Genomic DNA, 16,545 nt, shown 5'->3' on the forward strand with positions numbered 1-16,545 from the left:
CAACGATGTCGGTTTTGTCAATGTCTTCGTATATAACGGAATATATTTGCGCTGTGACTTACATTCCGTCGATCGCCAAATCAATGTAAAAATTTCGTATAACGGACGTTTCCCTTCAACATATTTTGTTTTGCGCTCATAGCTTCTATCCAATCTGAAACTGATTTGCAGACAAGGGTGCATTTACTACAGGTGCTCAGAAAGGCCTTGGATAACTTGTCTCTTCCTATAATAGTTTTCAAAAAACAATGGCCGTAGTTTACTGCTCCACTTTGGCGTAGGGACGCTTCCGGCTTACTGGAGTTTTCGGTGTGCGGATGAACTTTATTGCATGTCGTACATCTGTGACATTTGCGGCATTGGGCACTGACGCGATATATGTCCCAACTCCTGGTAGTTGTAGCACTTAATTCTTTTTGGTCGTGGTACTCGCGTCTTTGTCTCATTATCCGATGCCTAGTGGCCTCTGGCTTATTCGGAGGTCGAATCAAATGCTTCTTAACTGTTTGCTTAACCCGGTGCATTTGTTTCATTTCGAGTTGTAATTGTGCCACAGTTACAAACGAGGCCAAGTTTCCTATGTAAAGCAGGGTGTGGTGCTTCGATTCGCATGCACGGCAATGGCTGAAGTTGCACTGCCTCATTTGCCCAGTCTTGAGGCAATTTACACTGAGTCGAATACACTGGGGTCAGGTTCTAAAAGCTCTGGCAAATATATATTTAATGGCCAGAATCATTTTAAGGGCGGACTTACGCAAATCAGATTTTTTGTTACTAACCACCTGATTGCCAGGGCGAACTCCATATGCTGCATCGCTGCTCCAGAACAATGATGTGGATTCCCAAGTTTGGAATTGAATTCTTAAAGATGCTCCTCCCATCTCGCCCGACTCGCCGGATCCGGCATTTAATAAAGAACTTGGATGATGCATCCAGCAATTTGTTCCGTTAAGCCCATTTCACTTAGAACGCGAATCCGACAACTCACGAAGCATTGAAACTGAACTACTGCCATTAGCCCCAGAATGTCAAAAATGAGTGCCTGAAATACCAAACGACTATTGGCAAATTAGTTTTGTAACAAATCCAATGCTATAACATAGGTACCATACAATACTTTCAGGAGTTTTCCCCGAGCGAGGCACGCTTTGAAATCTCCCCCCGAACCGCCTAAATTAATACAGAACTTGATAAGAGCCCGCAAACGTTCCACTAAATTATAATATTTGTGTTTGTTTGAAGAGGTATGCAATCAAATATGAATTTATATTGCAACATTGTGTGTATGCTTAATATACAATTTAAGTTGTTTTATGTTGTATACTTTTTTAGCACCCGTTTTGAGTTCCAAGCTTTCTTCTCAGTAGACTGACAACTCGAAATGTAGCTCACGATCGTATATTTTGAAACTGTCTTTAATTGATTGGGATTGTATTGAAAGAAATTAGTAACTCGAAGAATAAACTCCTAATTAATTGGTAATACAATTTTTCGGAATATCTACACTCGTGTTGTTGTTTGATATCGTAGAAATGTGTATAAAATTGTATATAGAAACGCAATAGAAACTAAGAAAAGGAATACCCTTTCTTGTCGGGCCCGTATTACCTATAAAAGAATCTTTTAAAACTTACGAAAGCAAATCTGCTGCTGCGAAATGATAAAGTTAAAACAATACATAATAATTTTAAAGGCATTCTTAGCTTCCTACCAAAAAGGCAACGCATTTATATATGTGCTCAGGAAATGATAATTTGTATATTGTTTCCGAATTACGAAACTTCAAGTGACATTTTATTTCAATGTGTTATTAAGCATAAACATCACGCTGAGCTTTTTCCCATGCGGCAATCGGGCCATGCTCTGGGCGGTATTTCACATTGCAACCATCTTGCTCAAGGCGGTTGTCATCGCGAAGTTCTTCATAACGCTCACGTTCGTATTTGGTGAATCCCCACTTCTTTGAAACGTAGATCTAAAAATATATTTAAAAACAAAACATTGTTTTACAAAATCTGTTTTCTTTTCGTACACACAAAACTCTTATCTGAATTTCCGTAAACTATCTTAAATTCGTGAGCACCGAAGTTTAAAAATTTACACAAATGTACCTAATGGAACGAAAGGCGACGATTTTTCTAAAATATAAACATCCTTTAATGCTTCTTTTTACTCACTGTGAGAGTTTAGCAAATATTTAACGTCCCTATGGAAAAATAAAGAAAGAAATTCCACATTTTTCCTTCTTATCCTTCACGAAATGCGCCCAAATTTTTCGAGGGGCTTGCGGGTTAAACTAGCAATCCTAAAATCTTTGTCGTAGTTAACGACGATTTCGACGTTACTCAAAAATTTGTCAAGTATGTATATGCAATTTTAACGGAAATAAGAAGATTCAACACTTGTTCCCGTATCTTTTAAATAAAATATATAGGTTATGAATTATAAGATACTGATTTTGGTTCGCTTGTAATATTATTTGTAGCTCATTCCCAACAAATAAATGGTGTCGATATTAAAATAGCCTCGTCCATGATATGAAATAAAAGCGATTACAAATTTTCCATATGGTTTGTTCAGACGATGTTTAAAAAATGGTTAAATACAATGCTCACTCTACACTGCTGACAAAGAGTTTATTTACTTAGGACACTATGCTTTATTACTTGCCTTCTGACGTCCAGGGAACTTAAACTTAGCACGCCGCAAAGCTTCAATAACTTGAGCCTTGTAACGATCGCTAGAGCGGACTGACATAATGGGTTGACCAATACGAACTCGAGCAACCGTGCCCTGAGGTTTTCCAAACGCTCCTCGCATTCCAGTTTGAAGCCTATTAAAAGTGCAAAAGAGGTCATAAGAATTCAGTAGTTTACACAGGCGTGAGCTATTATTTACCTATCAGCTCCAGCGCACGACAACATTTTGTTGATGCGAATGACGTGGAATGGATGCAGGCGCATTCTGATGTGGAACTGGTCCTTACCGCAGTACTTTACCAAGTACTTGTTGCAACAAATGCGTCCAGCTTCTAAAGCTTCACTACTCAGCTGTTCGTATTCATCAGAAACCAAATGAACGCACAGGGGAAAATCCTCAACTGTAGCTTTTTTCCTTCCCAAATCAAATATACGAATTTTGGGGTCAGGGACACCACGACAAAACCGAGATTTAGGGTACGGCTTGTTTTTGCAATAGCGGTAGCTGGATGAAATTAGAGTTTACTAAAGGGCCAGTTCATACAAAATGACGGATTTGCTTACCATCTAGCTGGTCGTCGGCCCATTTCGACTCCTGAAATATAAACCAAATAAATAAGATTTATAGTAACATCAGCGCACAAAACAGAAACTTTGTAAGACAATATAAACTACTATAAACATGAAAGTTATTCGATTTCCAGAGATCATTTACACCGCTCACTAACCTCTTCCAACGAAGCACACGAGAAAAGGAAGACACGGAAAGCGGAAGCAGAAAAGGTTTCGTCGTAAAACGATAATCATGTACTTGAGCTAAATGTTTTTCTTAGTTTTGAAACGATTTGAAAACGAACCCGTATTGCCTTATATGTTGTTCTCACTACAATCTGCATAATCAAAAATGTATGTGTTAGGGTCCCCCGATACATTTTTATTAGAATAATAGATATTTTTGGCGATTAAGCGCCAAAACTAAAAAAATAGCAATAATAAATAATATAATCTTACCTCAAGCACACCTTGTGTTATGCAACCCAGCTTTGTATTTATCATAACTATGACTTTGTTATTCGGGCAGTTAAATATAATAAGTAGCTGGTTGATTTCTTACCAAACTTTTGCAAAAATGTACAAAATTTATATTACACTTCATTGTTATGAATTTTAGGCATTTTCAACGCCATATTGAACTGACTGCTAAGAGTTGTTACTTTCTGGAATAAAGTTAGAAAACTTTATAAGTATATATTGTTGTATTGTTTCATTTATTATTGACTCAAACTCAGATAATACGAATCAGGCTATGGGCCAATCTTGTTTTGGATGAATCTTTTGGATTTCCAAAGTTGGAAAGAGAGTGTTTTCTGTGGTATCCCCAATATTTTCCCTAGTAACGTAATCGGCAAAAGGCTGGAATGATCTAGACTTTTAACTGAAAAATTTGATGGCAGCGTGCAAAATTGGATATCACAGAATTTTATTAATTGATCTGTAAATATAACAAGAACTAAAGAACTCCTTTTTTTGGAAAATTTAGACTTCTAAGCGTTGAATGGAGATTTTAAATAGTTATTTTTAAACACTTGTCAAGGTTCCTTAGCAAACTTTTTATTATATACCAGAATTTTTGTAAAATTCTTCAACATCTTTTCATGTAAGAACACCTTCTGATAATGGTATACATAATATTTTATTCCACGCAGAGAAAAAGTTATAACAAAATACTCCAATAATACAAATACCTAGTTCGTCCTTATACTAATTACTTGTAATGCAGCGTGTAAAATAAGCAACCATTGAAATTGTTTTTAATCAATTTTTGTCAACTTCGAGATGATCACCTGGAGTTTTCAACTTTCTGGGAATTTTGAAAATGAAGGTAACGGGTACAAAACGGAGAACACGTTATTGCACAATTAAGAATATGGAATAAAAAGTTTCGATCACTCGGAAGAATTACTGGTCGATAATTATCAGCTAAAATTGTTAATAATAACGTTGCGCACACTCCGCAGTGGGACAGTTTTTGAAATGAATTGGCCTTGCTAAGCTACTTTTACAAGTTATAAGGTTGAGAAAAATATATAAATATTATTAATATATTGTTTCGTTTTCTTCTTGCTTCTTTGGTACGCATCTAATCCAGAATGTATATATAATAATTTAATTTATTTAATTTATTTATTTTAACAACGTTTTAGATACAATTATATAAATTATTATTATTATTATTTATTTAATCAAGGTAAATTTATTTTGGCTATATTTTTAATCACTACAAATATATGAGTAATTTATTCAAAAGGTTGATTTTGGGGATAAGAGAATAATGACCACTTTTAATTCGAACGCAACAATCGTATTTAGCGACAAAGCGTAGGCAATGCGAGAAAACGCGTCATCCGAGTATAGACAAAAAAATTATATATTTGTTTTTTTTTGAAAATAGAACAAAATATTTTTATCATCGTGAAAAAAATACATTGGCATGCAATACCTATAGTATTATTAAAAAAATTTCGTTGATGTTAAACATTGCAAAAAAAATGCTGTTGGAATTAATGGTGGTTGGAGCTCGGATATCGTTTCAGCTGTGCTGCACAAATTGACTTGACGGCCCCTTTTTTGCAATCTATCAACATCATTTTTAACATCGATTTTGATTCTATAATTCTAACCACAGACTTTAATATCAGTTTCACTTCCATCGTTTCTGACATAACGATGATTTTTTGATCCATCTTGACTACCTACTATTTTGTTATGCAGTAAAATAGACAGCGGTTAAGCTAACCTTCTTAAAATAAGAAAAATTGTCTCCGTAACCACGTACACTGGGTTTTTTTTTACTAGGACGTGAGTATTATTACTCTTGTCATTTATTGGCATTAAATAAATATGTATGTGCGGATTTTGCGTTTCAGCGTTTTCTCACAAAAGCATGAAATAAGTGAAATATATCAATAATTGTATATATGTTGTGGCAAGTCTATGAAATTTTTTATGCATGTACATAAATAGGTATGTGGCCATTCTGAATCATGCTGTCATGAAGCCGGTGAACTCGTCTAAATTTTTTGTTGAACTTTAGAGTGGTTGTCATTATGATAATTGTGTGTATATTTAACATTGGCGTATATACTAGTTTTCACTAATATTTTGTTAAATAGCGAATGTATTCATTGAAATATAGCATATTGCATACATATGGATTTATGTATGCATATATAACTTATATACACATTTGTGTATATCTAGGGTTTATTTATGTAAATGAATTCGCATAATCTATGTATTAATAAATATCTATGTATTTACATAAATGCAAATTTAAAATTTATTTTCATAAGTATACCTGCTTATTATATAAATTAGTGCAGAACTGTGAGGAGCATACCCGGCATTCACTGTGGATATCCTACGAGACGGAGAAGTCTTTTAAAACACTTTGGCAAGCCAGCTTATAACAATCAATCTTCACAAATTGGGTACGTTTTTGTCCATATTTATACTTAGGCACGTGCATTGGTATGAATTGCAACAGTCTGCGTGGAAAATATGTATGTCTGCGAAATCCGCCTTTTTGCAAGGGCGGCGCAAACCATCAATTAAACTCTTTTGGTTGCTCTTTAACTTCATAAATTCATGCTCAAAACTATTTATTAAGTACACACGATTAAGAAACCCAAAACTTTGTGCTTCTTACTTTATTGGTTTTGCACCTATTTGATATAACACATTCTTCCTAAATTTTGTTAATTAAAACATATTTAAAATAATCGTAAGACAGACATTTGGCTATTTATTGAATTAGTGTAAAAGTCTTTCAAACAAAAACACCACATATCGAGGTAAAGAGCCGTCGACACTCGCAACTTCAACATACAAGGTGTTTTAACTTTTGCCAAGAAATTTAAATTACTTTCCAATATACATTATTATTATTCTATAATTGACTTATGGGCACGATATATCAAAATTATAATTGCCCTTATAGCCCTAGAAGTTTGCCGAATAAGCGAATTTTTTTCGTCAAATGTAAAATACGTTTTCATACCAAAGGTTATATCAGCAACATATGAAAAATCGTTCGTAATACGATCGTGACAATTTTTTTATATCGAAGTATTTTTGTTTAATATCATCAATTGCAAAATTACCATTAATTTCTACCACAGACGGGACTTTAAAACAAGACAACGAGTGAAAAAAGGTAGTACACTTTTTGGCGATCATCTTAAGTTATGATATTTATCCAAATATCTTTTCAACTAAACACAACTTAAGTCTCTAACTTCTTGAATCCGAAAGTGGGTGTTTTTGTTGCTGAAAAACCTTCAAACATTTATTCCGAAGTGTGTTTTGCCATGCAATTTTAACGAAGTATGCACAGTCTGCAGGTATGCAAATGTTGTGGTCGTACTAAATTTGGTAATACGTACATATATGTATATTATGTTTTTAAAAAGTCTTAACGCTAATGCTTAGCATAAATAAAATAATTACACGAAACTAAAGTAAAACGTTTTAGAAATTACTGACAAAATCGAGGAGACCGACAAAAAATGTTATCTGGAAAAGTTTTAAATTTTAAATGGGCTTGGCGATTTCCAGTAGCTGACCTGTGACCTGGTAAGGCTCTATCAAATCGTAACTTTAAATCATGGGGCCAAATTTGTATCTTTCTGGCCATTCAAGTATGGGTTACACCTTTGTGAGGCGTAGAAAAGTTCTGAACAACTCTATTGAACTGATTGTGTTGGCTTGCTAGCTCAGAGGATTTTGTTCGTTCCACCAAATTTATAGTAAACGTGATCACTCCGCTCGGTTACCGGGGTAACAACACTTTGCTGTCCTCGCTTAATCTTTACTTTACTCGCGTTACACTTTGATTAGAATGACCGTTGTGTGATTCTTCTCAACTCAACTGAATGCGTGAATGACATCTGCATAACTACTTTAAAACTACTTTAACTACTCATAAAACCTTGTTCATCTTAACGTTCTAGCATTCGTAGTTACCGAGATTAAGGCGGTCTTAAGTACGTATGTACATACATGCTCAAGGAGGACAGTTTTCTAAATTAATTGGACCTGCTAGGCTACCTTAACAAGTTGAGAAAAATATATAAATATTATTAATATAATGATTCTCTTTCTTCTTGCTTCTTTGGTACGCATCTGATCCAGCAAGATACAATTATCTAAATTATTATTATTATTATTTATTTATTTGATCAAGGTAAAAGTATCATTATGTTTAGATCAACATTTCGAGTGAAACCGCTTTGTTTTGTTTTCGTTTTTAGAGTTGCAGCGCTGCTACAAATGATTTCAGAAATTGCATATTTAGAAAGAAATTTTACAGTAAAACTTCATGTACCTCGAATAAGATATTGTGTTTAATACCTAAGTTAGTGTGGTAAATTAACGTCGTGACTAATATAACGATATTTGAACTTTTTCGGGAATGTGTCTTATGCTATGAAGATGTGTAGAGATCTGTTTCCGATAGCTTCTGATTAAATACGTTTTCGTTTTACTTTCAGATTGTTGTACAATAATAATATTATTAGGACTACCAACCGACTGAAATCGGAATCAGCTCACATAAACTTACTGCTACAACCCGAACAAAGTTTTAAAAAGGAGGAAGAAAGGAACGCTTTTTTCAGAAATATGACACTTCCAAGTGCGGCTCGCGTGTACACAGATGTCAATGCCCACAAACCGGATGAATATTGGGACTATGAAAATTATGTGGTTGATTGGGGCAATCAAGACGATTATCAGTTGGTCCGAAAATTAGGACGTGGAAAGTATTCTGAGGTCTTTGAGGCCATTAATATTACTACCACAGAAAAGTGCGTTGTTAAAATTTTGAAACCTGTTAAAAAAAAGAAGATAAAGCGTGAAATCAAAATTTTGGAGAACTTGCGTGGAGGAACAAATATAATAACACTTTTAGCCGTTGTCAAGGATCCAGTTTCTCGTACACCAGCGTTGATTTTTGAGCACGTGAACAACACAGATTTCAAGCAACTTTACCAAACATTAACTGATTATGAGATTCGTTACTACTTGTTTGAGCTTCTTAAGGCACTTGACTACTGCCACAGCATGGGAATAATGCATCGTGATGTAAAGCCCCACAATGTTATGATAGATCACGAAAATCGAAAATTGCGCCTTATAGATTGGGGACTTGCCGAATTTTATCATCCTGGTCAAGAGTATAATGTTCGCGTGGCTTCGAGATACTTTAAAGGTCCCGAATTACTGGTAGATTACCAGATGTATGATTACTCACTGGATATGTGGTCACTTGGTTGTATGTTGGCGTCGATGATATTCCGAAAAGAGCCGTTTTTCCACGGACATGACAACTATGATCAATTGGTGCGCATTGCCAAGGTGCTGGGCACCGAAGAGCTCTACGCATATTTGGATAAATACAATATTGACCTCGATCCAAGATTTCACGACATTCTACAGCGTCACTCAAGAAAGCGATGGGAAAGATTTGTCCATTCTGATAACCAACATCTAGTTTCTCCTGAAGCACTAGACTTTCTTGATAAACTTTTACGCTATGATCACGTTGACCGACTCACAGCTCGCGAAGCAATGGCCCATCCATATTTCTTACCTATTGTCAATGGTCAAATGAATCCCAATAATCAGCAATAAGAAGTTTTTTCATTATGATGAATACTGTAATTCGAGTTTGGGATAGCAGCCATTTAACAATATGATAATTATGCAAAAAAATATAAAATCCGAAGAAAAATAAAATAAATTAAGCTACTGTCTTAAAAATGACTTCAACTGTTCGTTAAGGGATTAACCGGAGAAATCGAATAAATTCTCACAGTATAACATCTAATTGACTATAATTTTTTCAAGTGGGAATGAAATTACAATATTTTTGTATAATACTCGCAAACTTTATTTATAAAAAACACGTATACAAAAATATAGATACATACGACGAAATAAAAGAAAATTGAACCATGAATAAGCGAACAGCAAGTTCTACTTCATTTGTTATACCCGTTTTACTCGTAGAGTGAAAGCAAAGACACTAGGATAACAAGATGCGTAACGGCATACGATTTTTTTGTGCTGGCTCCGGGCTCTCTGGATTTTTTTTCAAGAGCCAGAGAGCAGAGAGCTCTACAGCCAGCAGCTCTCTTCTCCGCATACAGGGACATCCGACCATGCATTGTAAATTTGACAAAATAAAGTGAGGGGCAACTTTACAGCTTATTAGGCCTTAAATCTACATTATATTTGATCAATTGGCACCATGTTTCTTGTTTTGCATTGTCTAGAAAGCATAGAAAGAGTAATAGCCGAATCTATGTACATAATAATACATAATAAATTTCATGAATGACTTTGTATTGGATTAATTGATATTAGAGTATTTTAGCTTGCGACGTGTTAAAAAATTAAATCAATTATTCTTAGGTTCCTATTTCCGCACGTCGTGCCTCAAGGAATCAATTTTGAAATAATTATGTTGCATATTTTTATTTATTTAATGAAAGTATTTTTCAAAATATACTTCCTTTTTTTGGACAATTTGTTTTTTAAATTACTAAAGTTATAATAACCATTCCAGATCTAAACTTTATTTAAATAGTTGAAATAATAATAAAATTAATTTTAATGCTGTACGATCTAAAAAAAAAAATAACTTCCCGCAGTCCCCTGTTAAAATTTGTCGTCAGTGCCATATTACATATTAGTAATTATAAACATAAATATAAACATATAAACGGTAGATAATTAATTAAAATCATTTTAAAATATAATATTCAAGGCAATAATTTGAATATTTAACGTCTTTAATCGTCTTCTTGCACAAGTACGCAAACAAACACACTAACTCGTTTATTGTTTTAAGCAAGTGCATTCTATTTTTTAAAAAAAGTGCAAGATAGCAAAACCAATCTATGACCGTTGCGCATCTTGCTAGTCTAATGTCTTTGGTTGAAGGGTATATTATATATTATAATGTAAAAGGTAAGACGCGTTTCCGACCATATAAATTATATATATTCTTCATCAGTATCAATAGCCAGTCGATCTGGCCTTGCCCGTCTGTCCGTCCTTATGAACGTCGAGATCTCAGGAAACAAAAAGCTAGAGGGTTTCATGTAAGGTCTTGTGGTCATGTAAGGATCATCAAATTCCTTTGGCCAAAACCAAGCACCACCTGGCCTTATTGACAAAAGTCAAAATATGGTCTGAAAATTATAGTTTAGGGTCCAGACGAACACCAAGATTATTAACTCGTCTTATTCTGCCCAAAGAGCACCCACTTAGAGTGTATGTCGTGTGTATTGGGTTAACACGACAAAAGGTCATAACTTTTTTTTTATGGAGAGGAATCAATCACAAAGAACTTCCATATATGAGAAAACTGTGAGATTCCAGAGATAAGGTTTCAGTTTCAGTAGAGGCTTGCACAAGGTTTCCGCATAGAATCTGATCACACAGCCAAGAACTAGCGAAATATTTGGAGCTATGGCAGCAGATACTTTAAGCTAATGCTTTATACAATATTTGGTGTTTCCTTTTTAACATTATATACGTTGGTACAGATTGGTGATTTTAATGTATCTAAGGATCTTTAAGATGTTTGATGGTGTGGGACTAGAAAGGAGCTCTATTGTTAAAAATTTTGCTTCAATGGTTCCTAAGATGGATACAGGTGGACAACAGGTGTGGTGTTCCAGTGAAAGATTGTCGTTGTCTGTTGGGTTTGGTAAAGGCACTACTTGTGTGTTATTTGTGTGTGTCCGAGTCTGAGCTGTGTGATTTTTATTTGGTCTCTTCGTGAGATCGACAAATTTTTAAAGTTAAGAAAAAGGTAGCTGTTAAGATGATTTTGGTGGGATGTTTGATACCAAGTTGAGTTTTTTGTGATGTTGGTTAGGTATTTCCCCTATTCTTGGAGTCAATGCCCTGCTGATAAGCCGTGTCAACTACTGGAGTATTATTTTCTTGTGAACGATTGTGGTCGCTGGACTGGTCATCTGGCACTCGCTTATTGTCGAACTGCATTTTCTAGTTGCATTTCGTCTGACTCAACGCGATTGTTGTGCCCAACCCTTCGCTTCAGATTCTGTATGTTTTACATGGGGAACCTTGAAAGTACTTTGGTCTTACACAGTGGGTGTACGTAACTGGCTCGAAGTGATCGATGATGAGGTTACGCATGGAATGGGTTCGCAAAAGAACAAATTACTCCATTTGGATAATGACTGCATTTGTTTCCTCTTTTTTTTTATCAGGCGCAAACGTGGCTTCGACCAAAGACACTAGAATAACAAGATACGTAACGCCATACGAATTTTTGCCACACGATTTGTTTGCCGTGGCTCTAGAGGTGGCTCCAGGATCTCTCGAATTTTTGTTCGAGAGCGAGAGAGTGGAGAGCTTTATAGCGAATAGCTCTTTTATACGCATGCAGTGATAGCAGGCACATGTATGTGTGCACACGTATGCGCTCATGCATTGTAAATTTGACAAAATATGCCCTTCACCTTAAAATTTCTTAGACTTTAATTAGTTTTGATCAATTGGCACCATGTGAAAGATTCTTACTTTGCATTGCCTTAACGTTATTATTATTCAAATATAGCTTAGAAATAGTAATAGCCGAATCTGTGTACATAATATACCAAAATAAATTTCACAAATGACTTTATATTAGAATATTTGTCATTAGAGTATTCAGCTTGCGACGTGAGAAAAATTAATAAGGCAATGATTGTTGAGTGCTTGTGTCCGCACTTCGTGCCTCAAGATATGACTTTTGCAACAAACTGTTTTCATATTTTTATTTATTTTATAAATTTGTATTACTTCAATTTGTAATACTTCGGAAAACTAAAGGCTAAAGGCACCATCTGATCTTTTTTTTTTTTTAATATTTGTAAAATACACATTAAAGTTTTTAAAATATTTTTAAAAATAATAAAAAACAAATGTGTATGAAATAATTTATTGTTGAGCATAATTAATTATAAACATAAATATAAATATGTAAAGGGTAGCTAATTCGAGGGGCGATCTTAACAGACGAATTTAAAAAAAAATACGCGTTCTCGTCTCTTGTTTTTACACATACAAGCAAGCAAATTCTATTTTTAGATTTCTTACGCTCTCAGCGTAAGCGAGAGGAAAGAGAGCAATTTTTGCCTTCACCTAAAAAGTGGCTGCATAGTGCCAAACCAATGCACTATGGGGCATTTGGCCTGTTTTTTTTACAATAATGTGTTTTTCACAAGTATGTAAATTTGAAGTATTTTAGTATTAATAGATTGGAAATACAGTAAACTGTTATGTTATAGCCCGCAAAAGTTAATTTAACAGTGCGCCGTTATAATAACAGCTGTTAAAGTCGGCTGTTGCGAGCATATACCACGTGTCTGCATTGCGCGCAAAATTTAGCTTAACTTTCAAAGTGTTAAAATTTAAAAAGAAGACAAAGAAGAGTATAATTTGAAATGGATAATCAATCTTTAGGTTTTTATTATGTTCTGCTATAATATATTGTTTATTGTGTGCGCCTATTTCTAACAATTTGTACATTTAGCAAGTGGTGTCAACATGTAGTTGTCTGAAAAAAATTTCAACTTTGAACAGAGCTACAAAAATTTGTTCAAATTTGTTCAGTAAGTGCTTATATTCATGTTGCAGTGTGTTCAATTCCTAACTCATATCAGGTAGTCTCTATGTGCGTTTTTTGCGGGTTTTCGAGAAATTTCATTTTTTAGGGAACAACATCTCGATTGCCAATGCTGCCCTGCTGGAAGTGTGGCGCAAGCAATGGGGTGTTCGTCAAAAGGAAATTGCTATTTGCACTTTTATCAGTGGGCATTTTTCTGATAGAAAGCTAGACTTTAATGAACGATTAACGAATAATAATAATAACGAATGTTTTCAGTCAATCTTTTGCGAAATTGGAGAAAATGCATTCGAAAAATATATGAATTTTCGAAAATTTATTCAAAGTGGTTAGAAGAACACCTAGTCCTGAAGGAAAAAGAGAACAATAAAAATTAAAGGAAATGAGCTAGACGCCCAAAAACGTCATATTATTTTAAAAGTTTGAGTGGCCAAAGACAGAAAGCAGATGAACTCGTAAGGGCGCAGAATCACAACGAACGTCTTTTGGTTCAAGCTGCAACGCTAGCTGCACGGAAGCGCGGCCTGCTGGATCTTGCAGACATACTTACAATTCTTTTGTTGAACCCAGCCAAGCAAATATAAATAATATCCCATAAAATCATCGATAAATATAAAGAGGCGCGTTCGAAAACATAAGCAGCTATCTCTTCCACCAGAAGTCATTCAAAATTTGAATTTCAAATTTTAGCTTGCGAATTTTAAGCTGACACCGATTCTTCAGACTCTATTGATTGTAAAGACGAAGACGATTATGAATTTTTATACAATATTGAAATTAAAAATTAACTTTAAAAACATAATATTAAAAAAATAAAAAAATTGGGGCGGAGTTAGGGGCCCACTTTTCCAAAATATTCCTGGAGGCATGTGTAACACATAAAAAAAAATGCATCCAAATATCTCCCGTAGTTTAGGAGTTATTAACTTTTGTAAAAAAAAACAGGCCAAATGCCCAATAGTGCAATGTATGGCCGTTACGCATCTTGTTATTCTAGTTTCTTTACTTCGACCCACTCAAAATATCTTATATCTTATGCTCTACTGACTGAGCTAGCCTGGCTATGTGCGAACGCGAAATTTCATAATTTTACTAGAATATCGATAGATATTGGTGAATAAAATGAGAACAAATTTTAAAATTGTTCAAAAATTGAGGAAATTTATGGAATTTCGCGTTTGCATTTTCACTATATGAGTAAAGGGTATTTGATATGCGGGAAACTCGACAATCAATGTAATTAATATTTAACCTTTACCATATATTTTTCATATAAAAACATTTTAAAAAATAATTTTTACACAAATTCGATGAACACTTTAATTATAGTATGAATTTGGTATCCTTTGCAAAAAATGCAGCTGACTTCAGATTGCCTTTTTTTTTAAACATATACAGCTGATTTGAATAGATAACGACTATATTGATGCACAGCTGAGGTGCAGTGAAGTTTAACTGTGTCTCCAAAGTTAGCATGTTTACATATGCTACAATAACAATATTAGGAATTGCCGCCGGGTGCGTGACCCGACATTTTCCCCCTGTTGGAAGCGTGGCTTTCAACAGAATTTCTAGGGGGCAGCACACGCAACTCATTCAAAGCTCGCTTCGTCGATCCTGCTGCTGTATGATCCTTCGGAACGGTGATTCGGTTTCGGTCGTTACGCTGATGGAAATTTAATAGTTTTTTTTTATTTTTTTATATTTATTATGTGAAATGATAAGCGGATTTTAAGAACTTAAGTTTTTAGGAAATCAAAAGTGATTTGACTGAATAATTTGATTACATACTTGGGACTCTTAAATCCTCGGTTCGGGAAAGATTTCAAAGCGCGATTGGAATGCTTTTTCCCACTCAACCTATGTTGACGGCACTTCTACATGTAATTGGGGAAATCAGCAACGTGCACTCCATCGTGGACTACTGCAGCCGGTGATTGGTGGGGAGGAGATGGGCTGTGGGTAGCGTCACCGTCCCAGACTAGGTTTAACAGGTGCTGGGCTCTCAAGGTAAACGCTTGCTAGTCGTAACCTCCTGTCCCTTGATTAGTCCCACCAGTCGCCTGTTCACTTTCTACAGACGCTTCGCTTATGCATGCTAAAAGCGATCGACTTGTTTACGGTACGCGAACACCGAAACAGTTAACCGGGTCTTCAGCACAATCCCGACACGCACGTGGGTTCTTACTACTATGTAAAGGCTGCAAACAGTCCGTGCAGAAGGACGTCTTATGTTAACGCTGCGCGAAATTTTCGTTATTTACGGAGTTGCATGCCGAAAACTGGCAAAACCACACGATGGAGTCGTGCGAGTTTATTGAACGCTTGTTGCAGGTAAATAGCAAAACTATAAGTTTTCGATTTTCTGTTAGCGCTGCTAATTTGGAGCAGCGGGTTATCTGGAGAGTGAGGCGTTGCCAGATCAATGGTGAGATCAGTGTTGTGGTGCGACAGTGGGGTGCGCAATTGAAAATTAAATTTAAAATTTAGTACTTGTTCTTTGGGAGCGTACCATTCTTTAAGAAAGGGTAAAAGGCATAAAGGTCGCGGTCAGACCATAAATCATCTTGTCACCGTGCTGGTGTCTAAGCAGGGGCTCTGGTGTCCGGGTCGAGGCGGATCAAACCTCTAAGGTCGCTTGGACGGCGGATCGGAATTCTTGTCCGCTGAACCGGACGAAAGACTTCCGCCGCCGCCGGCAGAATGAGATAAACATATACATCATATACTTCTGGGGCGTCTGTAGGGAAAGTACTTCCAGTCCGCTTAAAGCTGATACCGGAGCCGCCGTCCGATGAGATCGCATACGAACCGCCGCCCGTCCCATACATCATGTAGACTCCGTATTAGGCAGGTTGATCGCTGAACATACGTCCAGAGATACGACATCAACACCTTTAACGGTGGAGGTATATTGAAAGGTCGTGGAGGCGGGAAGCCCGCCAAAGCTACGTACTTCAGTAGTGGCCAACACTTACACTGGGTAACCTCGACAACATTTTTGTGCACATTTGTGTACGGCCAAAGGCCATCGGCATCATCTGGTGCGCCTCTTCGATAGATTGCAAAACGTGGCTGAAACTGAGTCCTCGAACATGTAACTCCTTTCGAACGGAGGTTAGATACCCTTTACTCTGT

The 16,545-nt window shown here is 35.8% G+C and overlaps 2 protein-coding genes across 2 annotated transcripts; one reads left to right on the forward strand and one right to left on the reverse strand.

The window, feature by feature from the left end:
- Positions 1-1,726: 1,726 nt before the first annotated feature.
- LOC6620125 (60S ribosomal protein L10) lies at positions 1,727-3,477 on the reverse strand. Its single transcript, XM_002044303.2, has 5 exons — positions 3,428-3,477; positions 3,264-3,294; positions 2,899-3,204; positions 2,671-2,833; positions 1,727-1,975 (listed from the first exon to the last, which is right to left on the reverse strand). Exons 2-5 carry the CDS (start codon positions 3,284-3,286, stop codon positions 1,811-1,813), a joined length of 657 nt encoding a protein of 218 aa, XP_002044339.1. The 5' UTR covers positions 3,287-3,294; positions 3,428-3,477; the 3' UTR covers positions 1,727-1,810.
- Positions 3,478-5,467: 1,990 nt separating this feature from the next.
- LOC6620126 (casein kinase II subunit alpha) lies at positions 5,468-9,588 on the forward strand. The gene is made up of 3 exons (XM_002044304.2): positions 5,468-5,558; positions 6,078-6,190; positions 8,252-9,588. Exon 3 carries the CDS (start codon positions 8,382-8,384, stop codon positions 9,390-9,392), a length of 1,011 nt encoding a protein of 336 aa, XP_002044340.1. The 5' UTR covers positions 5,468-5,558; positions 6,078-6,190; positions 8,252-8,381; the 3' UTR covers positions 9,393-9,588.
- Positions 9,589-16,545: the final 6,957 nt, after the last annotated feature.

This window comes from Drosophila sechellia, chromosome 3L (genome assembly GCF_004382195.2).
Source record: "Drosophila sechellia strain sech25 chromosome 3L, ASM438219v1, whole genome shotgun sequence".
Lineage (NCBI taxonomy): Eukaryota > Metazoa > Arthropoda > Insecta > Diptera > Drosophilidae > Drosophila > Drosophila sechellia.

Excerpts from the sequence above, each read along its gene's own strand:
- LOC6620125 (XM_002044303.2), bottom strand. The coding sequence starts at position 3,286 with ATGGGCCGACGACCAGCTAGATG. Across the intron at positions 2,834-2,898 it reads TCGTGCGCTGGAGCTGATAG|GCTTCAAACTGGAATGCGAG; the intron begins GTAAATAATAGC and ends CACTTTTAATAG. Across the intron at positions 1,976-2,670 it reads AGTTCCCTGGACGTCAGAAG|ATCTACGTTTCAAAGAAGTG; the intron begins GCAAGTAATAAA and ends ATATATTTTTAG.
- LOC6620126 (XM_002044304.2), top strand. The coding sequence starts at position 8,382 with ATGACACTTCCAAGTGCGGCTCGCGTGTACACAGATGTCAATGCCCAC.